The 26,417-nt window shown below is 50.6% G+C and overlaps 1 protein-coding gene across 19 annotated transcripts in view; it reads right to left on the reverse strand.

Moving 5' to 3' along the window:
- Window positions 1–26,417, reverse strand: part of ANKMY1 (ankyrin repeat and MYND domain containing 1) — a 98,577-nt gene extending 72,160 nt beyond the window's left edge. For 5 of the 19 annotated variants that reach the window (XM_055109277.2, XM_034955520.3, XM_055109279.2 and 2 more), the window contains exons 1-4: window positions 25,813–26,416; window positions 22,279–22,441; window positions 16,957–17,146; window positions 15,006–15,149 (exon numbers count right to left, since the gene is read on the reverse strand). In XM_055109277.2, the coding sequence (XP_054965252.1) occupies window positions 15,006–15,149; window positions 16,957–17,146; window positions 22,279–22,441; window positions 25,813–26,032 (717 nt within the window). In that variant the 5' untranslated portion in view covers window positions 26,033–26,416. Of the gene's footprint in view, window positions 1–15,005; window positions 15,150–16,956; window positions 17,147–22,278; window positions 22,442–22,974; window positions 23,362–25,812 lie in introns of those variants that run through there. The other 14 variants (XM_055109290.2, XM_055109285.2, XM_055109282.2 and 11 more) reach the window with 7 other exon arrangements.

Genomic DNA, 26,417 nt, shown 5'->3' on the forward strand with positions numbered 1-26,417 from the left:
CAAATAAGGCAAACACTGAGCTGCAACCAATCCAGCTGCTTCTGTACCTCGCTTCTCTTTTCTGTATTTCACCTTCCTTTTGCTGTCCATACATTTTCTTCCACCACGTGGCTGCGCTGGAGTCTCTCTGAATCTGCTGTGATTCTGGGGGCTGCCTGATTCATGAATCGTTCATTGCTCAATTAAACTCCTTTAAATTTAATTTGGCTTAAGTTTTTCTTTTAACAATGGTGAGAGGTGACAACGTGCTAGCAGCCCTCGCTCGCTCTTGGCGCCTCCTCTGCCTCCGCGTCCGCTCCCGCCGCACTTAAGGGGCCTTTCATCCTGCCACTGCGCCGTGGGGGCCCCTCTCTGGGGCTGGCCGAGGCCGGAGCCGGCTCCCTCTGCTTGCAGGGAGGTGTGGAGGGAGAGGCGCAGGCGGGAAATGGGGCTGCGGGCGGCGCTCACGGGCCAGCGCAAGTTCTGGGTGGGCGTGGGCTCGGGGGGCCCACACTCAGAGCCACCAGCCGGTGCCACTTGCCCCGGGCAGTGAGGGGCTTAGCAACTGGGCCAGAAGCTGTGGAGGGTGCGCCAGGTCCCTCAGCACTGCCAGCCCACCAGCGCTGCACTCGAATTCTCGCGGGGACTCAGCTGCCTCCCCACGGGGCAGGGCTCGGGACCTGCAGCGTGCCATGCCGGAGCGCCCCCACCTCCTGCACCGCCGGAGCCTCCCAGACAGGCGCCGCCCCCTGCTCCACAGCTCCCCAGTCCCATCCACCACCCAAGGGCGGAGGAGTGTGGGCATGCAGTGCGGCACTGACGGGCACCTCCCCCAGTGGCCCTGGTGTGCGATCCACTAGGCAAAGCCAGCTGAGCTCCTGAATCTAGTGGGGTCTTGGAGAACTTTTGTGTCTAGCTAAAGGATTGTAAATGCACCAGTGAGCACTCTGTGTCTAGCTCAAGGTTTGTAAATGCACCAATCAGCACTCTGTGTCTAGCTTGGGGTTTGTGGATGCACCAATCAGTACTCTGTATCTAGCTAATCTGGTGGGGACTTGGAGAACTTTTATGTCTAGCTAGAGAATTGTAAATGCACCAATCAGCACTCTGTGTCTTGCTCAGGGATTGTAAACGCACCAATCAGCACTTTGTCAAAATGGACCAATCAGCTCTCTGTAAAATGGACCAATCAGCAGGATGTGGGTGGGGTCGGATAAGGGAATAAACGCAGGCTGCCTGAGGCAGCCAGCCGCAACCCACTGGGGTCCCCTTCCACACTGTGAAAGCTTTGTTCTGTCGCTCTTTGCAATAAATCTTTCTGCTGCTCACTCTTTGGGTCCGCACTGCGTTTATGAGCTGTAACACTCACCGCAAAGGTCTGCAGCTTCACTCCTGAGGCCAGCGAGACCACAAACCCACTGGGAGGAACGAACAACTCCGGACCGGAGGAACAAACAACTCCAGACGCACCGCCTTGAGAGCTGTAACACTCACCGCGAAGGTCTGCAGCTTCACTCCTGAAGCCAGCGAGACCATGAACCCGCCAGAAGGAAGAAACTACGAACACGTCCAAACATCAGAAGGAACAAACTCCGGACACACCATCTTTAAGAACCGTTAACACTCACCACGAGGAGTCTGCGGCTTCATTCTTGAAGTCAGTGAGACCAAGAACCCACCAATTCCAGACACAATAGGATTATTCATAATTGCCAAACACTGGAAACAACTCAAATGTCCTTCATCAGGGGAATAAACTATGGTCGCTCCACACAATGAAAATGTATTAAGCAATAAAAAGGAACAAACTCCTGGAACAAACAGATGAATCTCAAATGCATGATGCTAAGTGTCAGATGCCAGACTCAAAAGGCTGCCCATTGTGTGATTTCATTGTAAACTAAAAGTAAGCTCCTAATCCCTCTGAACAGACTGAACGGACCTCCTCCTGGCCAAGAGGACCCCAGAAAAACCTGAAAAACTGTGTGCTTAGCCATAGCAGGAAGGGAAGTCAGACATACCTTGCTGTACCCCTCCCTTTTGGAGTTTAGACACAACTGACCAGCACTAATGTGAAAATAGAGACCAGAAGGCTGACAAAACAGACTCTCTATAGCAATAAGATACCCAGTTATAAACAGGACCTAAAGCCATGCATGGCAAGGCCACACCTGCAGGCCATCCATCTTGCTATGTAGCATCCTTAACTTAAAACATTCTTTTGTGCTGACTCCAAGTTTTAGAGCCTTTAACCAACTGTAAATTACAGAGTCCCTGAATCCACCTATAACCTGTAAGCCTCCTCTTCCAGACATCCCACCTTTTTGGACCTAACCAATGTGTGTTTTCCATGTATTGATTTAGGTCTTTGCTGTAGTTCTTGTCTCCCTTAAACACATAAGACTGATCTGACTGCCTCAGGCACACTTTCTCAGGACTCCTTGAGATTGTGTTTCCCTGAGCCATGGTCATGAAACCGACCCAACAGCCCCATAGACAGTTTTTAGGATAAACACAGAAATTGACCCTTCTGGTCTTAAAGCTTGAAACTTTGTTTTATGTGCTTCTTTCCTCAGGAAAGGAAGCCCAGGTCTCTCAAAAAGTGTCAAAGAACTGAAACTCACCAGATCACTGCATCCAATGAGACTCCAGGCCCCTCATTCACCATGATTGCTTCCTTACCCCTCCTGAGTTCCTGTTTTCTTACCCATTGTTACATTTCTTCCCTATCTAAACCCCTAGTTCTAGTCAGTCATGGAAATGGATTTGAGACTGAGCCCCAGTCTCCTCCGCTGCAGCACCTGATTAAAGCCTTCTTCTTTTGCAATACTCCTGGTCTCAGTGACTGGCTTTCTGAAGGGTGAGCAGCAGGACCTAGACTGAACCCGTGATGTTTCAATAACAGATTCTGGTTCCCTGACAAGGAACGCATTGCTCGTGGATCAGCATTGCTGAAGGCCTGAAGTCTCAGAAGCCCTCCTAAACAGCTGCCAGCCCAATTTTGGCTGGAGGTGAGAGTCTCCGTCTCTCTCTGCCAGCCCCAGAAGCGTTCCTGATTGCCTCAGAAGCACTGTCTTTGAAATTTGACATCTGCATCAAGATAGGTGAGTGTCCTTTGTGGGCCCAAACAGCAGGATCTGCTCCTCTCAATTTGGGAAATTTTTAAAGGAAATTCCATTTGCAGGTTCAACAAGCCCAACTGACTAAGAGAGGAAAGCACCCCAACTGTTTCAGTATGGACACTCCTGAGGGCTTGTTTGTAACTGTGTGTTGTGTGTGTGCCTGGGAAAGTGAGTATCTTTTGTGAGTGCCAGACAGTAGGATCGGCTCTTCTTAATTTGGGAAATTCCAAAGGAATTGTTGTTTGCAGGGTGACCAAGCCCAATCCATGAAGGGAGGAAGCACTCCAACTGTTTCAGTTGGGACACTCTTGGGGCTTCTTTCTTGCTGCAGCAGTTGGATTGTGTTTTGGTGATTGTTTGTGTGTGTGTCGTGGGAAATTAAGCTTCAGTAAACTGATATTCTTTTGTAATACTTTTTGGCCCCAATTTTCTTTGGAATTCAGAGTTTGCTGTTCAATGGGAAAGCAAGATTGAGTCCCATGTGGCTTTTATGTTGTTGCTTTTTTTTTTTTTTTTGAGACAGAGTCTCACTCTCACCCAGGCTGGAGTGCAATGGCGCCATCTCAACTTACTGCAAGCTCCGCCTCCCAGGTTCACGCCATTCTCCTGCCTCAGCCTCCAGAGTAGCTGGGACTACAGGTCTGTGCCATCACACCTGGCTAATTTTTTGTATTTTTAGTAGAGACGGGGTTTCACCATGTTAGCCAGGATGATCTTGATCTCCTGACCTCGTGATCGGCCTGCCTCGGCCTCCCAAAGCACTGGGATTACAGGCGTGAGCCACCACGCCGGGCCTATGTTGCTGTTTTAAGCAGGGTTGGGCCAGATTAGTCTGTTTCAGGTGATGTTCTTCTGGGGTGCTGTTTGGCCCAAGTGCTCTTTGGGGTCTGGGGAGGTTTGGCCTTTAAAAATCAAACTGCGGGCCAGGCACAGTGGCTCATGCCTGTAATCCCAGCACCTTGAGAGGCGAAGGTGGGCAGATCACCTGAGGTCAGGAGTTTGAGACCAGCCTGGCCAACATGGTGAAACCCCAACTACTAAAAATACAAAAATTAGCTGGGCGTAGTGGCGTTCGCCTGTAATCCCAGCTACTCAGGAGGCTGAAGCAGGAGAATTGGTGGAACCCAGGGGGCAGAGGCTGCAGTGAGCCAAGATTGTACCACTGCACTCTAGCCTGGGTGACAGCAAGACTCCATCACAGAAAAAAAAAAAAAAAAGGGCCAGGCATAGTGGCTCATGCCTGTAATCTCAGAACTTTGGGAAGTCAGGGCAGGTGGATTACAAGGTCAGAGTTCAAGACTAGCCTGGCCAAGATGGCAAAACCCCATCTCTACTAAAAATACAAAAATTAGCCGGGTGTGGTGGCAGGCGCCTGTAATCCCAGCTACTCTGGAGGCCGAGGCAGAGAATCACTTGAACCTGGGAGGTGGAGGTTGCAGTGAGCTGATACTGCGCCACTGCACGCCAGCCTGGGCAACAGACCGAGACTCCGTCTCAAAAAAAAAAAAAATCAAACTGCCATGGAAACTGCTTTACCTAAAATTTTGGTCCACAGCCTTCACTGGATTACCTATTGAGGCTAAGAGAGTTCAGACATGTAAACAAATTCGTAGACTGGTGAGTTTGTATTGCTATCTCACGGAGTTCCAAGGTAAGAGCTATTGAATCTTTGTGTGTGTGTATGTGTATACATGTCTAGATATGTTTATATATATATATATGTATAAATTTATTATGTTATAGGTTGAGTCTACTAAGTTGGTTTATAAATAAAAGAGCACTTATAAATTAAGTAAATAAGTCCAAGCAATTTTCAACTCATAAATTAAGGTAAATTTATGAATTGAAATTAAGTAAATTATTTAATTACTTAAGTAAATTATTTACTTAATTTTCATTAAGTAATAAGTAATTACTTATAATTACTTAATAAAAATATAATTAATAATTAGTTAAGTAATAATTAGTATTAAATAAGTCCAAGCAGTTTTCACGAGATTTAAGTAAATCTTCACTAAACAAACTGGCTTTGAAATTATAGGTAAAATAGGCTGGGCGCAGTGGCTCATGCCTGTAATCCCAGCAATTTGGGAGGCCAAGGCGGGCAGATCACGAGGTTAGGAGATGGAGACCATCCTGGCTAACACGGTGAAACCCCGTCTCTACTAAAAATGCAAAAAAAAAATTAGCCGGGTGTGGCGGCAAGCACCTGTAGTCCCAGCTACTCGGGAGGCTGAGGCAGGAGAATGGCATGAACCTGGGAAGCGGAGCTTGCAGTGAGCCGAGACCATACCACTGCACTCCAGCCCGGGTGATACAGCGAGACTCTTTCCCAAAAAAAAAAAAAAAAAAAAAAAAAAAATAGATAAAATAAAAATAGAAATGTCTTCAGAACTGCCAGCATATATGTTTATCTGGGTTTTATATTTGTCTTTGCTAGATATTTTGAGATATCAGGGTTTGGCACAGAAGGTTATAAAACTATATACCCAGCCAAAACAAAATTATCTTTCTCTGAATTTTTTGATAAGTACGACTAATTTAATGTTGTTACTTTAATGAAAGCAGCTGAATCTTCTGAGTTATTGGTGAAAATACCCATGTAGTTAACTTTAAGGTTCTTATTTAGATGAATACCCAATATTCACAGGTTATAAAATGGTTAACAAGGAAATAAATGATACATAAATAATCTAGATAAACTGCTAAAAATAAAATGTATTTATATACATTATATAAGTGCTATAGGGGAACTTTTTGTGTAATTTGAAACCTTATAATTATTTTTAACGTTCATTAGATACCTAAGTCATTTCCAATGAAGAAAAGGTTATGATATGGGGAAATATGTTTCTAAAAATTGTGGAACTGTTCTCATCTATAAAATGCTAACATCTGATAGTTTGGGATTTCTTGCTTCCTAGGGTTTCACTAAAATGTAAGGTTACTAAGAATAAAAGTTATAGTTAATTATAATTCTGTATATAAAATATACCAAAGAAGATGTGCTGTGAGAAAAAGAATAATTTTGTCCAACTCAGACGTTATCTAAAGGTTAGTTCAAATTATAGAGTTAAAAGGTTATTCATGAAACAAAGTAGAAAGGAACCAGTAAGTAGGGGAAAGAGATGTGAAGAAAGTTATGAATATGAAGATATATATTTGTTAAGGAAGGTTATAAAGAAAAAATAATAATTTTTCATGAGAAAGAAATCTTGTACGGTAAATTTTTGTCCTAAAATGATTGGTTACTTAAAAAAGAAAGAAAATTTAGGACAAATCAGAAAGTCCAAGCATGTCACAGATGGTCTTGTGTAAAGCATATGTAATTTTTTCCTGTTTCTCTGTGTGTCTATCTTCATGCATATGCAGAGAAAATAGAAAGTTGAAAAAGTTTAGATAGTAAAATATTCTTTAAAACCTGATAGAACATTGGAGAAGTTTGGCTAATTAACATTGCTCAAAGTTAAAGGTCTTACTCTTGGGGGGGAGGAGCCAAGATGGCCAAATAGGAACAGCTCTGGTCTACAGCTCCCAGCATGAGCGATGCAGAAGACGGGTGATTTCTGCATTTCCACCTGATGTACCGGGTTCATCTCACTAGGGAGTGCCAGACAGTGGGCGCAGGTCAGTGGGTGCACGCACCGTGCGCAAGCCGAAGCCGGGCGAGGCATTGCCTCACTCAGGAAGCGCAAGGGGTCAGGGAGTTCCCTTTCCTAGTCAAAGAAAGGGGTGACAGACGGCACCTGGAAAATCGGGTCACTCCCACCCGAATACTGCGCTTTTCTGACGGGCTTAAAAAACGCCGCACCAGGAGATTATATCCCACACCTGGCTCGGAGGGTCCTACGCCCACAAAGTCTCGCTGATTGCTAGCACAGCAGTCTGAGATCAAACTGCAAGGTGGCAGCGAGGCTGGGGGAGGGGCGCCCGCCATTGCCCAGGCTTGCTTAGGTAAACAAAGCAGCCGGGAAGCTCAAACTGGGTGGAGCCCACCACAACTCAAGGAGGCCTGCCTGCCTCTGTAGGCTCCACCTCTGGGGGCAGGGCACAGACAAACAAAAAGACAGCAGTAACCTCTGCAGACTTAAATGTCCCTGTCTGACAGCTTTGAAGAGAGCAGTGGTTCTCCCAGCACACAGCTGGAGATCTGAGAATGGGCAGACTGCCTCCTCAAGTGGGTCCCTGACCTCTGACCCTCCGAGCAGCCTAACTGGGAGGCACCCCCCAGCAGGGACAGACTGACACCTCACAGGGCCGGGTACTCCAACAGACCTGCAGCTGAGGGTCCTGTCTGTTAGAAGGAAAACTAACAAACAGAAAGGACATCCACACCAAAAACCCATCTGTACATCACCATCATCAAAGACCGAAAGTAGATAAAACCACAAAGATGGGGAAAAAGCAGAGCAGAAAAACTGGAAACTCTAAAAAGCAGAGCGCCTCTCCTCCTTCAAAGGAACGCAGTTCCTCACCAGCAACGGAACAAAGCTGGACGGAGAATGACTTTGACGAGCTGAGAGAAGAAGGCTTCAGACGATGAAATTACTCCAAGCTACGGGAGGAAATTCAAACCAAAGGCAAAGAAGTTGAAAACTTTGAAAAAACTTTAGAAGAATGTATAACTAGAATAACCAATACAGAGAAGTGCTTAAAGGAGCTGATGGAGCTGAAAACCAAGGCTCGAGAACTACGTGAAGAATGCAGAAGCCTCAGGATCCGATGCGATCAACTGGAAGAAAGGGTATCAGCAATGGAAGATGAAGTGAATGAAATGAAGCGAGAAGGGAAGTTTAGAGAAAAAAGAATAAAAAGAAATGAGCAAAGCCTCCAAGAAATATGGGACTATGTGAAAAGACCAAATCTACGTCTGATTGGTATACCTGAAAGTGACAGGGAGAATGGAACCAAATTGGAAAACACTCTGCAGGATATTATCCAGGAGAACTTCCCCAATCTAGCAAGGCAGGCAAACATTCAGATTCAGGAAATACAGAGAACGCCACAAAGATACTCCTCGAGAAGAGCAACTCCAAGACACATAATTGTCAGATTCACCAAAGTTGAAATGAAGGAAAAAATGTTAAGGGCAGCCAGAGAGAAAGGTCGGGTTACCCTCAAAGGGAAGCCCATCAGACTAACAGTGGATCTCTCGGCAGAAACCCTACAAGCCAGAAGAGAGTGGGGGCCAATATTCAACATTCTTAAAGAAAAGAATTTTCAACCCAGAATTTCATATCCAGCCAAACTAAGCTTCATAAGTGAAGGAGAAATAAAATACTTTACAGACAAGCAAATGCTGAGAGATTTTGTCACCACCAGGCCTGCCCTGAAAGAGCTCCTGAAGGAAGCGCTAAACATGGAAAGGAACAACCGATACCAGCCGCTGCAAAATCATGCCAAAATGTAAAGACCATTGAGACTAGGAAGAAACTGCATGAACTAACGAGCAAAATAACCAGCTAACATCATAATGACAGGATCAAATTCACACATAACAATATTAACTTTAAATGTAAATGGACTAAATGCTCCAATTAAAAGACACAGACTGGCAAACTGGATAAAGAGTCAAGACCCATCAGTGTGCTGTATTCAGGAAACCCATCTCACGTGCAGAGACACACATAGGCTCAAAATAAAAGGATGGAGGAAGATCTACCAAGCAAATGGAAAACAAAAAAAGGCAGGGGTTGCAATCCTAGTCTCTGATAAAACAGACTTTAAACCAACAAAGATCAAAAGAGACAAAGAAGGCCATTACATAATGGTAAAGGGATCAATTCAACAAGAAGAGCTAACTATCCTAAATATATATGCACCCAATACAGGAGCGCCCAGATTCATAAAGCAAGTCCTGAGTGACCTACAAAGAGACTTAGACTCCCACACATTAATAATGGGAGACTTTAACACCCCATTGTCAACATTAGACAGATCAATGAGACAGAAAGTCAACAAGGATACCCAGGAATTGAACTCAGCTCTGCACCAAGCGGACCTAATAGACACCTACAGAACTCTCCACCCCAAATCAACAGAATATACATTTTTTTCAGCACCACACCACACCTATTCCAAAATTGACCACATACTTGGAAGTAAAGCTCTCCTCAGCAAATGTAAAAGAACAGAAATTATAACAAACTATCCTCTCAGACCACAGTGCAATCAAACTAGAACTCAGGATTAAGAATCTCACTCAAAACCGCTCAACTACATGGAAACTGAACAACCTGCTCCTGAATGACTACTGGGTACATAACGAAATGAAGGCAGAAATAAAGATGTTCTTTGAAACCAACGAGAACAAAGACACAACATACCAGAATCTCTGGGACGCATTCAAAGCAGTGTATAGAGGGAAATTTATAGCACTAAATGCCCACAAGAGAAAGCAGGAAAGATCCAAAATTGACACCCTAACATCACAATTAAAAGAACTAGAAAAGCAAGAGCAAACACATTCAAAAGCTAGCAGAAGGCAAGAAATAACTAAAATCAGAGCAGAACTGAAGGAAATAGAGACACAAAAAACCCTTCAAAAAATTAATGAATCCAGGAGCTGGTTTTTTGAAAGGATCAACAAAATTGATAGACTGCTAGCAAGACTAATAAAGAAAAAAAGAGAGAAGAATCAAATAGATGCAATAAAAAATGATAAAGGGGATATCACCACCAATCCCACAGAAATACAAACACCATCAGAGAATACTACAAACACCTCTACGCAAATAAACTAGAAAATCTAGAAGAAATGGATAAATTCCTCAACACATACACTCTCCCAAGACTAAACCAGGAAGAAGTTGAATCTCTGAATAGACCAATAACAGGAGCTGAAATTGTGGCAATAATCAATAGTTTACCAACCAAAAAGAGTCCAGGACCAGATGGATTCACAGCCGAATTCTACCAGAGGTACAAGGAGGAACTGGTACCATTCCTTCTGAAGCTATTCGAATCAATAAAAAAAGAGGGAATCCTCCCTAACTCATTTTATGAGGCCAGCATCATCCTGATACCAAAGCCGGGCAGAGACACAACCAAAAAAGAGAATTTTAGACCAATATCCTTGATGAACATTGATGCAAAAATCCTCAATAAAATACTGCCAAACCGAATCCAGCAGCACATCAAAAAGCTTATCCACCATGATCAAGTGGGCTTCATCCCTGGGATGCAAGGCTGGTTCAATATACGCAAATCAGTAAATGTAATCCAGTGTATAAACAGAACCAAAGACAAAAACCACATGATTATCTCACTAGATGCAGAAAAGACCTTTGACAAAATTCAACAACCCTTCACGCTAAAAACTCTCAATAAATTAGGTATTGATGGGACGTATCTCAAAATAATAAGAGCTATCTATGACAAACCCACAGCCAGTATCATACTGAATGGGCAAAAACTGGAAGCATTCCCTTTGAAAACGGGCACAAGACAGGGATGCCCTCTCTCACCACTCCTATTCAACATAGTGTTGGAAGTTCTGGCCAGGGCAATTAGGCAGGAGAAGGAAATAAAGGGTATTCAATTAGGAAAAGAGGAAGTCAAATTGTCCCTGTTTGCAGACGACATGATTGTATGTCTAGAAAACCCCATTGTCTCAGCCCAAAATCTCCTTAAGCTGATAAGCAACTTCAGCAAAGTCTCAGGATACAAAATCAATGTACAAAAATCAAAGCATTCTTATACACCAACAACAGACAAACAGAGAGCCAAATCATGAGTGAACTCCCATTCACAATTGCTTCAAAGAGAATCAAATACCTAGGAATCCAACTTACAAGGGATGTGAAGGACCTCTTCAAGGAGAACTACAAACCACTGCTCAAGGAAATAAAAGAGGATACAAACAAATGGAAGAACATTCCATGCTCATTGGGAGGAAGAATCAATATCATGAAAATGGCCATACTGCCCAAGGTAATTTATAGATTCAATGCCATCCCCATCAAGCTACCAATGACTTTCTTCACAAAATTGGAAAAAACTACTTTAAAGTTCATATGGAATCAAAAAAGAGCCCGCATTGCCAAGTCAATCCTAAGCCAAAAGAACAAAGCTGGAGGCATCACACTACCTGACTTCAAACTATACTACAAGGCTACAGTAACCAAAACAGCATGGTACTGGTACCAAAACAGAGATATAGATCAATGGAACAGAACAGAGCCCTCAGAAATAACGCCGCGTATCTACAACTATCTGATCTTTGACAAACCTGAGAAAAACAAGCAATGGGGAAAGGATTCCCTATTTAATAAATGGTGCTGGGAAAACTGGCTAGCCATATGTAGAAAGCTGAAACTGGAGCCCTTCCTTACACCTTATACAAAAATCAATTCAAGATGGATTAAAGACTTAAACGTTAGACCTAAAACCATAAAAACCCTAGAAGAAAATCTAGGCATTACCATTCAGGACATAGGCATGGGCAACGACTTCATGTCTAAAACACCAAAAGCAATGGCAACAAAAGCCAAAATTGACAAATGGGATCTAATTAAACTAAAGAGCTTCTGCACAGCAAAAGAAACTACCATCAGAGTAAACAGGCAACCTACAAAATGGGAGAAAATTTTCACAACCTACTCATCTGACAAAGGGCTAATATCCAGAATCTACAATGAACTCAAAACAAATTTACAAGAAAAAAACAAACAACCCCATCAAAAAGTGGGTGAAGGACATGAACAGACACTTCTCAAAAGAAGACATTTATGCAGCCAAAAAACACATGAAAAAATGCTCACCATCACTGGCTATCAGAGAAATGCAAATCAAAACCACAATGAGATACCATCTCACACCAGTTAGAATGGCAATCATTAAAAAGTCAGGAAACAACAGGTGCTGGAGAGGATGTGGAGAAACAGGAACACTTTTACACTGTTGGTGGGACTGTAACCTAGTTCAACCACTGTGGAAGTCAGTGTGGTGATTCCTCAGGGATCTAGAACTAGAAATACCATTTGACCCAGCCATCCCATTACTGGGTATATACCCAAAGGACTATAAATCATGCTGCTATAAAGACACATGCACACGTATGTTTATTGTGGCATTATTCACAATAGCAAAGACTTGGAACCAACCCAAATGTCCAACAATGATAGACTGGATTAAGAAAATGTGGCATATATACACCATGGAATACTATGCAGCCATAAAAAATGAGTTCACATCCTTTGTAGGGACATGGATGAAATTGGAAATCATCATTCTCAGTAAACTATCGCAAGAACAAAAAACCAAACACCACGTATTCTCACTCATAGGCGGGAATTGAACAACGAGAACACATGGACACAGGAAGGGGAACATCACACTCTGGGGACTGCTGTGGGGTGGGGGGAGGGGGGAGGGATAGCATTGGGAGATATACCTAATGCTAGATGACGAGTTAGTGGGTGCAGCATACCAGCATGGCACATGTATACATATGTAACTAACCTGCACATTGTGCACATGTACCCTGAAACTTAAAGTATAATAATAATAAATTTGAAAAAAAAAGGTCTTACTCTTGATGAAGGTAAATTTTTGATCTTAAATTAACTTTTTTTGGATATTAGGCTTCCTGAAGTCCAAGAAAGACATATTAGGCTTATTTGTTATATTAGAATTATACCAGAAGCATTGTAAATTGTGAGGTGGTATTTAACTTTCTTTGGGTTATATTTATATACATGTTATTAATATGTGTTCCAGGATTTATGACATTCTTGAAATTCTAATATGTTTAAATATATGTTGTCAACAATAGTTAATGATTATTATGTTAAATTGTTGTATGACACAGAAATAACCAAATTTCCTTGTCATCTCTATCTTTTGACTATGGCTGCCTTAAGACTTTTGTCATCCACAATTGTTTTGCTTTGATCTTTCTCAAAAAAAGTGACTTGTAATCAGCTACCGTCCAGGGCTTGCTTTCTTTGGGGGAGTTCCTGAAAAGGACTATTGAATTCAGGTGTCTGATAACTTTGGCGATTGTGCCACTGGATGAGAGAGAAAACTTCCACTGCACTAATTGGAAGGCCGATGTGTTCATAAACATTGCTCACCCAATATGACACAGGGCAGGAGCTGACTGCATGGACTCAGCTAACAGAACACTGGAATGCTTTTTATGTTTTTTTTTTTTTGAAATATTGCTGATTCTTCTTTTGTCTTCAGAGTCAGGATAATTTTTTTCTTTTGAGCTATTCATAACCTTGAAATATACTTTAAGTGTACTGAGTAGAGTATACATTTGTAAACAAAATTTGAGTCATATTTCTCTCTGCCTAATTTCTCCAGAATTTTTAAACTATTTGTGAATATTCTTAATTCATGGCAACGTGTTTGTTTGCATATGTTTAATAAGAATCTGTTTTATTTTATAATGGGACACAGCTGGGGGAACTGGTTATTTTCCCAAGGCTTTAACTGAAATGGCCTTGCGAGAGGTTCCAGCGAAGCCAGTTTAGGACAGCCTATGCGAACCACAGTTCTTGCTGTGCTTTGTGTGGGTGATCAGGGCACCAGGAAACTGAAGCTTATTTTGCAAGTAGGTTGTCCTACTGTTATTTGTCTTTGATGCAAGTGGGGGAATGGAAAGAGATTGTCTTTTAGAAGAAAACTCTATTTAGATTAACCTTTGATTCCTAAGTGACCACATGGTCACCCATGGTATGGAGCTGCCCACAATGCCCCTCCTCAGCATGGAGCAGCCAGAAAGACCCACAACCTGATTCCCCATGGTTGAGGAACTGATAAACAAAAAGGGGGGACTGAAACCAGCCCAGTAATCCTACAGAGAGTTGTTTCCAGATAAACATAGAAATTGACCCTTCTGGTCTTAAAGCTTGAAACTTAAATTTGTTTTATCTGAGTTTCTTCCTCAGGAAAGACCTTCAGGCCTCTCAAAAAGTATCAAAGAGCTGAAACTCCTCTCAGAAAGTATCAAAGAACTGAAACTCACCAGACCATGGCATTCAATGTGACTCCAGGCCCTTTGTTCACCACGACTGCTTCCTCACCCCTCCCAAGTTCCTGCTTTCTCACACGTTATTACATTTCTTCCTTGATATATAAACCCCTAGTTTTAGTCAGGGGGATGGATTTGAGATTAAGCTCCCATCTCTTCAGCTGCACCTCCAAATTACAGCCTTCTTCCTTGGCAATACTCATTGTCTCAGCGATGGGCTTTCTGTGCAGGAAGCGGAAAGATCTAGAGCGAACCCCTGGTGTTTCAGTAACAGCCACTCATATTGGCTCAGAATAAACCTCTTTAAAATATTTTGCAGAGTTTGTTTTTTTTCTGTTGACACCATTAATACGGCATTCTCACAAGGGCAAAATTCTAGGCCAAAATAGATCAGCCACAGTTCGTTGAAGGGAGACATTTATTACAAAGGCCATGGCAATATTTTGAGGGTGATGGAACTGTTTGTATATCCTGACTACAGTAGTAGTTACACAACCCTGTAATTGTCAAAAATTTCAGAACTATATATTAAAATGGGTGAATTTTACTGTAAATTATACCGTAATAAAAGGGAGAAAGGCATCTGTATTTGAAAGACTAGGCATGTTCTCCATTTAAAAAGGCACATTTCAAACATTATGTGTACAGTGATCCAGTTTACATATTTAAAAATAAACACGTGCGTTTCTTAAATCTAAAGGATATATAACAATTTGCTAGTATCCCTCTGGGGAATAAAATGCAAGAAGGCTTTTATTTTCAGTCTATATCCTTGTTATTGGTACCATTTTAATCATTAAAAGTAAAAAAGCTACTTGTAGCTAAACAAATAAACTTCCCCAGGACCTAAATATCTTTTTGTCCAGTGGCTTAGACACACACAGCCACTTCGACCCCAGCTGAACACATGGCAGCCCCCTCACCTGGAAAAGCCGTGTCTTCATGTACATGGTGCCGTAGCCTTCTCGGTGGCTGAGGTAAAATGTGCCCGTGAAACTGGAGCCATCTGGCCACATGTAGGTACCCAGGCCATGGCAGTGGTCCCGGTAAAACTGCCCATGGTATGACTGTGAGATGGAGAAGTTGGTGAGAAATTGCGGCTCTTCCAGAACCTGACGGAATGCCCTTGAGGCCGAGCCACCATGCCTGGTTGGCAATGAATGGGGACCACCCAGGGCTGTGGCAGAACTCAGGGATGCCTGGCATGCGACTATTAGAGTCGGCACCTGAAGCACCCAGAGGGGTTACCAGGCAGTCGGCCTGATAGCCAGGCTCCCTCTGTGTCTTCTCCTCAGGTGGGGGACTGTGGGGAGGCTTCAAACTACCTAGACATCCTGAGTCAGGAGAGCACGGACTTGCCTTCTCCCTGGTGACCTTGACCTTAGGTTTGGAGGGTCCTGTCCCCACTCAGGAGCCCCATGCTGCTGAGCTCCCTGCCAGGTTCACAGGTGACAGGCTGGCCCTGGAAGGCTGGCTGTGGGCCCCAGTAGGCACAGGGGAGGACTCTGATTTATAACTCTTCAGCACTGGTTGGACACGTGAGCTCCACAAACAACAGGAGTGAGTATATCAGAGCCTGCCCCTCTACCAAGGCCCCCAGAGGGAAAAAGAATGTGACATTTGGCCGGGTGTGGTGGCTCACATCTGTAATTCCAGCACTTTGGGAGGCCGAGGCAGGCGGATCATCTAAGGTCAGGAGTTCAAGACCAGCCTGACCAACATGGTGAAACCCCGTCTCTACTAAAAATACAAAAATTAGCTGGGCGTGGTGGTGCATGCCTGTAATCCCAGCTACTCAGGAGGCTGAGGCAGGAGAATCACTAGAACCCTGGAGGCAGAGGTTGCAGTGAGCCGAGATCGTGCCATTGCACTCCAGCCTGGGCAACAAGAGTGAAATTCCATCTCAAAAAAAAAAAAGAATGTGACATTCATGACAAGGGCTTCCAGCCAGGAGACCTCATGCTGAGTGCCAAGCACCACCTTTTTCTCAGAAACAGGGTGGGCCTGGAGTGCCCGCACAGCCATCCATGCTCACAGTCCACCCAGACCTGACCCTGACGTGAAGGGCATGGCAGTTTTCACAGCTTCGTGTCCCTTCCCTTTCTTCTGACAACAGATGCCCTCTCCCTACAGAGAGGATTCCCCAAGGGACCCAGCCCCAGTGCCTGGGCCAGGCCTGGCCAATCAGAGGATGCCTTACCCCTGCCCCATCTTGATGCACTTCATGCATCCCCAAGTCAGACCAGCGTCCTGCTGGGGCCTTTCTCTTTCCCAGGGGTGTTTGATGCCACCCCCAGGGGCTGGGCAGATGGAACAAGGTCAGTCTTAGAACCCCCTCGTGGAGATGGAAAGAGAGAGGACCTGGTTACATCATTAGAATCCTGGATCCAGCCAGGCCTGAGGCTACCTTACCCCTGGACTTTCCATGGCAAGCGCCAACAGAGGCCTTTTCAGTTTCAGCTGCATTGAATGTGGGCTCAGGACCTAGCCTGGGGGTGCAAAACTTGTTCTCATTTTGTATTTTAGAACATTCGCTGCCTTCTGCTTAAGCCTAGACACAGGCAATTTCACCAAGGTAAATATACGAGTCGCTATGGTATTTCATAATTTTAAAACGTCTGCCCAGAATAAGAACTTATCTTCTTAAGTCACAGCTTCCCAAACCTCATCCTGGGACCCCAGCAAACCATGGGTGTGATTTTGGAAGTTGGGAAAGATGCTGTTCTCTGGACATTTCTCAAGGAGGAAAAACTTTAGCCTAGCATCCTTCCTGTTGATGGGCCTAAAAGTTCCTGTCCCATCACTCTTGGAAGGATAAAGGCCAGCCACCAGAGGCCCTAGGGGAGGAGGCGGAGAAAGTGTGGAAGCAGTTACCTCGCCTGTGGGCCAAGAGAATTTGCCATATCCAAGCTTCATGTTCAACCCAAACTCCCCCTGGTACATGCAACCATCCTGCCACTCCTGCACACCCTGGACGAGCTGGAGGTAGGACTCCCTCAGGTCCTGCGCCCTCAGCGGGCCCTCAGCTTCCTCCTCTTCCTTCTCAGGGGCTGCTGAAACATCCCTAAAAGGACAGGAGCAGAAGGAGGGAAGAGTGAAGTGGCTGCAGTGCCTTCAGTGACTGCTGAGCACAACCCCCGAGCACAACCCAGCATCTCATTTCACCCCACAGTCCCGGGGCAGGTGCCGCTGCATCCCCACTCCACTCGGAGAGAAAACTGAGGCACAGAGGGTGCGGTGATTGCCCAAGGCCACACAGGAAGTGGAATGCACAGTAAGGCTGCCAACGGATAGGAGTGATGCTGCCAGGCCCTAGAGGCAGGACCAGTCGGCCTGTCCAGCCCGGGCCTGCTGGTGGCATCTCCTGAGATCAATGGCCCTCTGTCCCACTCCAGATGCCTGCAGGACGTGGGTGCCCACAGCAGGGTCCTCATTCAAGGGCCAGCAGTGCCAGCCCCAAGCTGGACAGAAAGCAGACTGCCCACACATGTGGACCCATGGAAGGTCGGAAGGCAGCTCGAGAGGCAGCCAGCTCATACTAGGATGGACAGGTGGATAGGTGGACAGATGGATGGATGCAGGGCTGGGGAGTATGCTGCAACAGGGGGGAGCACAAACCAGGGTGGATTTGCCATAACTCATAGGGCGTCCACAGACAGACAGGGCATGTCAGACCCCCCACAGATGGACAGGGCGTCTCAGACCACCACAGACGGATGGGGCGTCTTAGACCACCACAGATGGACATGGCATCTCAGACCACAAAAGGCGTGGTGCCTCAGACCTCCACAGATGGATGGGGTGTCTCAGACCCCTACAGAAGGACAGGGCATCCCAGACCAACACAGGTGGATGGGGTGCCTCAGACCATGAAAGATGGACAGGGCATCTCAGTTCCACCCCAGACGGACAGAGCATCTGAGACCCCCACAGATGGATGGGGCGTCTCAAAGGGCCTTCCGTTCTCAGCTGTGCAGGGCGGTCGTCCCTGGCCAAAGTGCCAGCAGCGTCCCTGCCTAGGGAGGGTCCTCTTCCTGGCCTGTGGAGCCGCCTTCTCATTGGCTCCCCACATGGTAGTGAGAGAGGATGGGGGACCTCTGGGCTCTTCTGTTTCTCATAGGTACACTCATCCCATCATGGGCTCCATCTTCACCACCTCATCTAAACCCAGCCACCTCCCAAAGCCCATTGTTGGGAAAAGGGCTTGTGGGGTGCCTGCATAAACAGGCCATGAAAATATGGGACAATAAGTTGTGGAAAGCCACAAGAGGCCTCTGAGGAGGAAAGCCTCCTAATTGCCATCATGTTCCCATGCCCAGAGCGAGATCCGCTCTCTTATCTGTAAACACTGTGTTCAAGGAGAAAGACTCTCCTTTGAAGCACTGGACTGTGGACAGACGTGCAGGCTCCTAGCTAAGCCCGCTCCCACCAGTTACTCTCCGATAAGTTAAAAGATATGCTGTTCAGGGAGTCGAGAGAAGGACTGTGTGGTAGATAGAGCTCCCTCTCCCCTCTCCCCTCTCCCCTCTCCCCTCTCCCCTCTCCCCTCCCCCCTCTCCCCTCCCCCCTCCCCCGTCTCCCCTCTCCCCTCTCCCCTCTCCCCTCTCCCCTCTTTCCACGGTCTCCCTCTGATGCCGAGCCGAAGCTGGACGGTACTGCTGCCATCTCAGCTCACTGCAACCTCCCTGCCCGATTCTCCTGCCTCAGCCTGCCGAGTGCCTGCGATTGCAGGCGTGCGCCGCCACGCCTGACTGGTTTTCGAATTTTTTTGGTGGAGACGGGGTTTCAATGTGTCAGCTGGGCTGGTCTCCAGCTCCTAACCGCGAGTGATCCGCCAGCCTCGGCCTCCCGAGGTGCCGGGATTGCAGACGGAGTCTCGTTAACTCAGTGCTCAATGGCGCCCAGGCTGGAGTGCAGTGGCGTGATCTCGGCTCGCTACAACCACCTCCCAGCCGCCTGCCTTGGCCTCCCTAAGTGCCGAGATTGCAGCCTCTGCCTGGCAGCCACCCCGTCTGGGAAGTGAGGAGCGTCTCCGCCTGACTGCCCATCGTCTGGGATGTGAGGAGCCCCTCTGCCTGGCTGCCCAGTCTGGAAAGTGAGGAGCGTCTCTGCCCGGCCGCCATCCCATCTAGGAAGTGAGGAGCGCCTCTTCCCGGCCGCCATCACATCTGGGAAGTGAGGAGCGTCTCTGCCCGGCCGCCCATCGTCTGAGATGTGGGGAGCACCTCTGCCCTGCCGCCCCGTCCGGGATGTGAGGAGTGTCTCTGCCCGGCTGCCCTGTCTGAGAAGTGAGGAGACCCTCTGCCTGGCAACCGCCCCGTCTGAGAAGTGAGGAGCCCCTCCGCCCGGCAGCCACCCCGTCTGAGAAGTGAGGAGCGTCCTCCCTCCTCATCTGGGAGGGAGGTGGGGGGGTCAGCCCCCCGCCTGGCCAGCCGCCCCGTCCGGGAGGTGAGGGGCACCTCTGCCCGGCTGCCCCTACCGGGAAGTGAGGAGCCCCTCTGCCCGGCCAGCCGCCTCGTCCGGGAGGGAGGTGGGGGGGTCAGCCCCCCGCCTGGCCAGCCGCCCCGTCCGGGAGGCGAGGGGTGCCTCTGCCCGGCCGCCCCTACTGGGAAGTGAGGAGCCCCTCTGCCCGGCCAGCCGCCCCGTCCGGGAGGGAGGTGGGGGGGGTCAGCCCCCCTCCTGGCCAGCCGCCCCATCCGGGAGGGAGGTGGGGGGGTCAGCCCCCCGCCCGGCCAGCCGCCCCGTCCGGGAGGGAGGTGGGGGGATCAGCCCCCCGCCTGGCCAGCCGCCCCGTCCAGGAGGGAGGTGGGGGGATCCAGCTCCCTGCCCGGCCAGCCGCCCTGTCCAGGAGGTGGGGGGGGCGCCTCTGCCCGGCCGCCCCTACTGGGAAGTGAGGAGCCCCTCTGCCCGGCCAGCCGCTCTGTCTGGGAGGGAGGTGGGGGGGTCAGCCCCCAGCCCAGCCAGCCGCCCCGTCCGGGAGGGAGGTGGGGGGGTTAGCCCCCCGCCTGGCCAGCCGCCCCATCCGGGAGGTGAGGGGCGCCTCTGCCCGGCCGCCCCTTCTGGGAAGTGAGGAGCCCCTCTGCCTGGCCAGCCGCCCCGTCCGGGAGGGAGGTGGGGGGGTCAGCCCCCCGCCCGGCCAGCCGCCCCGTCCGGGAGGGAGGTGGGGGGGTCAGCCCCCCGCCCGGCCAGCCGCCCCGTCCGGGAGGGAGGTGGGGGGTCAGCCCCCCGCCCGGCCAGCCGCCCCGTCCGGGAGGGAGGTGGGGGGTCAGCCCCCCGCCCGGCCAGCCGCCCCGTCCGGGAGGGAGGTGGGGGGGTCAGCCCCCCGCCCGGCCAGCCGCCCCGTCCGGGAGGGAGGTGGGGGGGTCAGCCCCCCGCCCGGCCAGCCGCCCCGTCCGGGAGGGAGGTGGGGGGTCAGCCCCCCGCCCGGCCAGCCGCCCCGTCCGGGAGGGAGGTGGGGGGGTCAGCCCCCTGCCCGGCCAGCCGCCCCGTCCGGGAGGGAGGTGGGGGGATCAGCCCCCCGCCCGGCCAGCCGCCCTGTCCGGGAGGTGAGGGGCGCCTCTGCCCGGCCGCCCCTACAGGGAAGTGAGGAGCCCCTCTGCCCGGCCAGCCGCCCCCTCCGGGAGGGAGGTGGGGGGGTCAGCCCCCCGCCGGGCCAGCCGCCCCGTCGGGGAAGTGAGGGGCACCTCTGCCCGGCCGCCCCTACTGGGAAGTGAGGAGCCCCTCTGCCCGGCCAGCCGCCCTGTCCGGGAGGGAGGTGGGGGGTCAGCCCCCCGCCCGGCCAGCCGCCCCGTCCGGGAGGGAGGTGGGGGGGGTCAGCCCCCCGCCCGGCCAGCCGCCCCGTCCGGGAGGTGAGGGGCGCTTCTGCCCGGCCGCCCCTACTGGGAAGTGAGGAGCTCCTCTGCCCGGCCACCACCCCATCTGGGAGGTGTACTCAACAGCTCATTGAGAACGGGCCATGAAGACAATGGCGGTTTTGTGGAATAGAAAGGGGGGAAAGGTGGGGAAAAGATTGAGAAATCGGATGGTTGCTGTGTCTGTGTAGAAAGAGGTAGACATGGGAGACTTTTCATTTTGTTCTGTACTAAGAAAAATTCTTCTGCCTTGGGATCCTGTTGATCTGTGACCTTACCCCCAACCCTGTGCTCTCTGAAACATGTGCTGTATCCACTCAGGGTTGAATGGATTAAGGGCGGTGCAAGATGTGCTTTGTTAAACAGATGCTTGAAGGCAGCATGTTCGTTAAGAGTCATCACCACTCCTTAATCTCAAGTACCCAGGGACACAAACACTGCGGAAGGCCGCAGGGTCCTCTGCCTAGGAAAACCAGAGAACTTTGTTCACTTGTTTATCTGCTGACCTTCCCTCCACTATTGTCCTGTGACCCTGCCAAATCCCCCTCTGCGAGAAACACCCAAGAATGATCAATAAAAAAGAAAAAAAAAAAAAAAGATATGCTGTTCGAGCACAAAGGAGATTCACTGAAACCACTATTGCTACAGATTACACCTATGACGCACTGCCACCCTTTCACTGTTTCGCCCTGAACATCTGCTTCTCAGATCTAAGTGTACTCAATAAATAGTGTGGAGACCAGAGCTCTGAGCCCTTTGCAGCCTCCATTTTGCAACTGGCCCCCTGGCTCCCCACCTTTCAATTCTTAACCTGTCTCTTCTCAATCCTTTGTCCCCACTAGACTTTGGGCACTCTACTAGGGGTGGTGTTGAGGCTGGTCCCCAACACCCATCACACTGGGCCAGGGCTGGGACTGAGTTTTGGAGGCCCACAAACAGGGACAAGCACGATGGGGTGACAGGGGGACCTTGTGAGATGCTGCAGTGAGACTCCAGGGCAGCCCCTGGCTCAAAGCAGCCCTTGCTGTGAACAACAGAGCTGTGAAGATGGAGACAGCTTGGGAGCCCCATCTGGTGAGGGAAACGTTCCCTCCCTCCACTAGGCGGCGACACGGGTGGCAGAGTGTGCAGGCAGGAAGGGACTTGAGAAGGTTCCAATTACCATCTATTGTCGTTTTCCTCAGTGGTTGCTGATACAGTGTTGAGGCTTTCAGATTTCTCCAGAAACTAGTTTCTCAGGGAGTAACACAGTTCAGCGATTTTTACTGCTTGCCTTAAGGAGAATCCCGGCTAACCCTGGGCCCCGGGTCAGGGTCGGACCTCCCTGCTGGAGGGTCCCCCGCACCTTGTGGCGAAGACAGCATAGTTCTTCAGGGACCCCGGCTCCTCGGCAGCAGGGGTCTCGCCGCCCTTCCCCTCTAGCGGGCGTTGGGGGCTGCCAGCCCCAGAGACTTCGTCCTCTAAGCTAAGGGAGGCATGGGCCCCTTCCATGTCTGTGGTCTTCCAACCTGCAAGCGACGTCAGGACCGCACATTTGCCCCCAGGGCTCCCGCCGGGAACTCAGAGGGCGCCCGAGGCCCCGCCCGCGGCCCCTGAGCCTCAGAGAACCCAAGGCCCTCCCTGAACCGCGCCGGAGCCTGGGCCGCCACCCACAGGTCCCGGACCACCATCCCTGGGAGTCCTCAGGGAGACCTGTCGGAACCATGGGTAAACTTCACCCGCGTCCCCAGGTGTCCCTGTCCCTTCGTGGGCGGGAATCACAGCAAGGGCGGTCGCGGCCACGTGGCCAGGCCAGGCCCGCACCCACTATCGCCCAGGAGGCGCCGCTAACAGCGGGTCTCAGCCACGGGCCTCTGAAGCCAGCGCTCGAGGGTGGGCTCGGGAGACGCCGCGCCCACCTAACCCCACGCCCCCAGCCCCTCGGCCCCTCCCTGGGGTGGGGACCGCGAGCCTGGCCCCCCCACCCCCCGCACCCGCCGCCCCACGGAGCTCCGGGATCCCCCTAGCCCCGGCTCCCAGAGCCCCTGTCGCGAGACCGCACCAAGACTCGAAGAGCTCGCGCCGGACAGCAGGGAGACCGACGGGACTGCAGCCACCGCGGACGCCCGCGCTCCCGTCCCGACTGCTCGCCAGCCCTGCGCCTACGGAGAGCGTCGCGTTTCCCTGGAGACAGCCCCGCCCCATGCCCGCTGCCACTCTCCGGCTCCGCCAATCCCCCCGCCAGGACGCACCCGGCCCCGCCTCCGGGCGTGCCCGCCCTCTGTGACTTCAGGGGCTTGGGGCCGACACCCCGCGGGCCTCGGTGCCAGCCTCCCGCTTACCCGGTCAGCCCTTGGGCCGAGTACCCCTGGGAGAGAAAGCGCTAAATTCCCCCAACACTCCCGTGATGGGGGCACAGGGAGCGCCGTGAGACACCTGAGGAAACTGAGGCCCAAGTGTTAATTAACTTGCCCTGATCACCTAGCACGTGGAGCCACGGCTTGCTCAAGCCCTGCCTGATTCCAGCCCCGGCCTTTGTTCATTCAGTAAATGTGGAAGGCGCAAGGGTAACTCGAGGCCTGCGGAGGGAACGAGATGAGGGAGGCCGCAAGAGTCACCGCAGAGAAGAGGGATTGGCTGTCTTGGACCGAGGGCCTCGGGGAAGGACTGCAGGAGAGAGGATTCTTGATGGGGCTTCACAGGATGCGCAGGAGCTCTCCAGGCTACAGAGCGCATTTCAGGAACTGGACTGGGATGTACAGAGGCACCATGGTGGGAAACAGCTGGGCCTTCCTGCAAAGAGGGGAGAGGCTCTTGGAGGTGCAGGGCTTGCGTTTCTCAACCCAGACTGCCTCTGAGAACAGGGCAGGGGGTGTGAAGAGCTGATGCCCTGGCCCTCCCCACTGGCTAGCTTTCCGGGGACTAAGGACTAAGGCTGGGCCAGGAGTCTGGGGTTCTAGGGGCTCTGCCTCCACACGCCAGTGCCTGTCTGTTGAGTTCACTTCTCTCTAAAATCTCATTTTACACCACGACCCAGTACAAACCACTCAGAAAAATGTTTCATTAAAAGTTCGGCATACTACATGCATGCACTCTAATATTTTCATGTAGTCTATTATTTCTCTAAAAACTAAAATGCTGATCATGACCCACAGAATTGATTTCACAACCCACATTAGTTGTGAATTACAACTTGCTAAGGAGTCAGAACCAACATGTAGAAACCCTCTGTTCTTAGCAAGCACATTCTGGTTACACTGTGGGGGACTAGCACCAAGTCCAGGAGACAGAGGCTGGCCCAGACTAAGTGTGGCAATGAGATGCAGAGACACTTAGGATGAATTGGTTCCCAATCCATTACCTCAATGGGGTGGGAGCATGATGGTTCAAGTAGCAGGCTTTGGAGCAGAAAACCCACCTCAACCATCCTCCAACCATAAAGGGTGATGATGATTCATGAAACAGTCCAGGAGGAGGAGGGACTTCAGGTTTTGTTTGATTCATTTCAGTGGCCCAACAGTGGCATCAAGGACCTTGGCTCTCCCATCTCCTCTGCTTTCACCCAAGGCTGGCTTCCCCTTATGGCCATGAGAGAACAGAGGAGGCTTCCAAAGTGCTCTCTCCTTCATGGGTTATTAGACACCAAGCTCATTCCCAGAGCAGTCACGGGAGTGTGGCCTTCACTTTTGGCCAGAGACAGAGCCAACTCCTAGAAAGTGGAGGGAGACAGTGTCCCAACCTAATCAATGGCTCCCATGAACGCCAGGGAAAAAAAGGGAATTTCACTCCTCCATCCTAGGAAAGTTGGAGTCCTTCCTTAGGGTGGAGGAAGTGGGAAAGAGATGCTGATAAGACCTCCACGGAGGTGATGTGTGGAGCTGCAACCAGGGAAGACCTGGCTGCAGACATATTTGAGTCTTTAGCTCAAGAGTGAACCCCAGGCTGCAATAAAGATCTGACAGTTACCAATGCTAGACGGCTGATGGACAAAGCAATGACGATAACCCAGAGAGAGACTGTATGCAACTGAACCTTCAATTGCTAAATGTCTGCAGGGCTGTTGAGACAGTTGCTTTTCAGTGTATCCATTACCTGAAAATTACCAGATGTCAGAAAAATTGAAGGGGTCTTAAATGGCAATTTCATGGACATTAAGTGATATTAAATTTTTTAAAGTTACAATGCTGACCCCAATAAATTACTTAGAAATAGCAAAAGGAATAGTGTGGTCTATGAAGATGTGATGAAAATAGAAATTAGTTTTATTTTATGAGCCATGTGTTATAATACATAGAAAAAAATGCACCAATTACAAAGCGGGCCACAAAAAGGAATAAACGTAAAGCCGACAACGCAGTCACTAGGGAAAGGGTGAAGACACGGGAACCACGCAGCCCGCCGTCCACGTGCACCGGGTAGCCACGGGGCCCTAGCCGGACGCGGACGCGAAGTGGGCAGGCCCGGCCAAGCCACGCCTCCGCGCCAGACGCCGCAGTAGAGCGAGCAGGGCGCTGCGCGCAAGAGACACAGACGCAAGCCCAGTGCCACAGGCCGCGGGGGCAGGGAGGACGGCGCCCGGGGACAGAGAACATGGGACGCAGAGCGGTCCAAGGCCCCAGCGCCCTGGTGAGGCCCAAACCTCCCGCCATGCCCCGGCCCCAACGAGACCCAAGCCCCCTGCCCCGGCCCAGCGCCCGCGGGAGACCCAAGCCCCAGCCTGGTCCACCTCGGAGGCCTCTAGGACCCGGGGGCGCCCGGCGGCCCGCCCGGCTCCCTCAAATAGACTCCTGGGCGGGCGCCTGAGCCCCCAAAATAGATCCGCAGGGCCCAAAAGCAGACTCTTCGGCGGGCGCCATGGGACCGGGAGAAGCTGGGCGCCGCGGGGCCGCCTCGCCCGTACCTCCACCGTTCGTGCGCGTCGCGCCCTCACTCTTCCTCGGGAGCGCGCGAGCCGCGGGCGCGGAGGAGCAGCTGGCGCGCGCGGGAGTCACGCTGTGCGTCAACGTCTCCCGCCAGCAGCCCGGCCCGCGCGCGCCCGGCGTGGCAGAGCTGCGCGTGCCCGTGTTTGACGACCCGGCTGAGGACCTGCTGGCGCACCTGGAGCCCACATGCGCCGCCATGGAGGCCGCGGTGCGCGCCGGCGGCGCCTGCCTAGTCTACTGCAAGAACGGCCGCAGCCGCTCGGCCGCCGTCTGCACCGCGTACCTCATGCGGCACCGCGGCCTCAGCCTGGCGAAGGCCTTCCAGGTGGGCGGGCCTTTGGGGGGGGGGGCCGGTGTTTCGAGAGGGGCGTGTCTTCCGGGGACGAGTTTTCCGGGCGGGGCCGGCTTCGGGATTGGGACAGGCACTTCCGGGAGGGGCGGGTCTCTCTCATGAGGGCGGGCTTAGGGAAGCAGAGAGGCACTTCCGGGTTGGGCGGGGCCCACTCTTAGAGCTGGGCCCGCCTTGGCCCTTGCTGGCCATTAGCGCGACTTGGGGTTATTCAGTACACTTCTTGTTTGCAGA

The sequence above is a fragment of the Pan paniscus genome, chromosome 13, assembly GCF_029289425.2.
Source record: "Pan paniscus chromosome 13, NHGRI_mPanPan1-v2.0_pri, whole genome shotgun sequence".
NCBI lineage: Eukaryota > Metazoa > Chordata > Mammalia > Primates > Hominidae > Pan > Pan paniscus.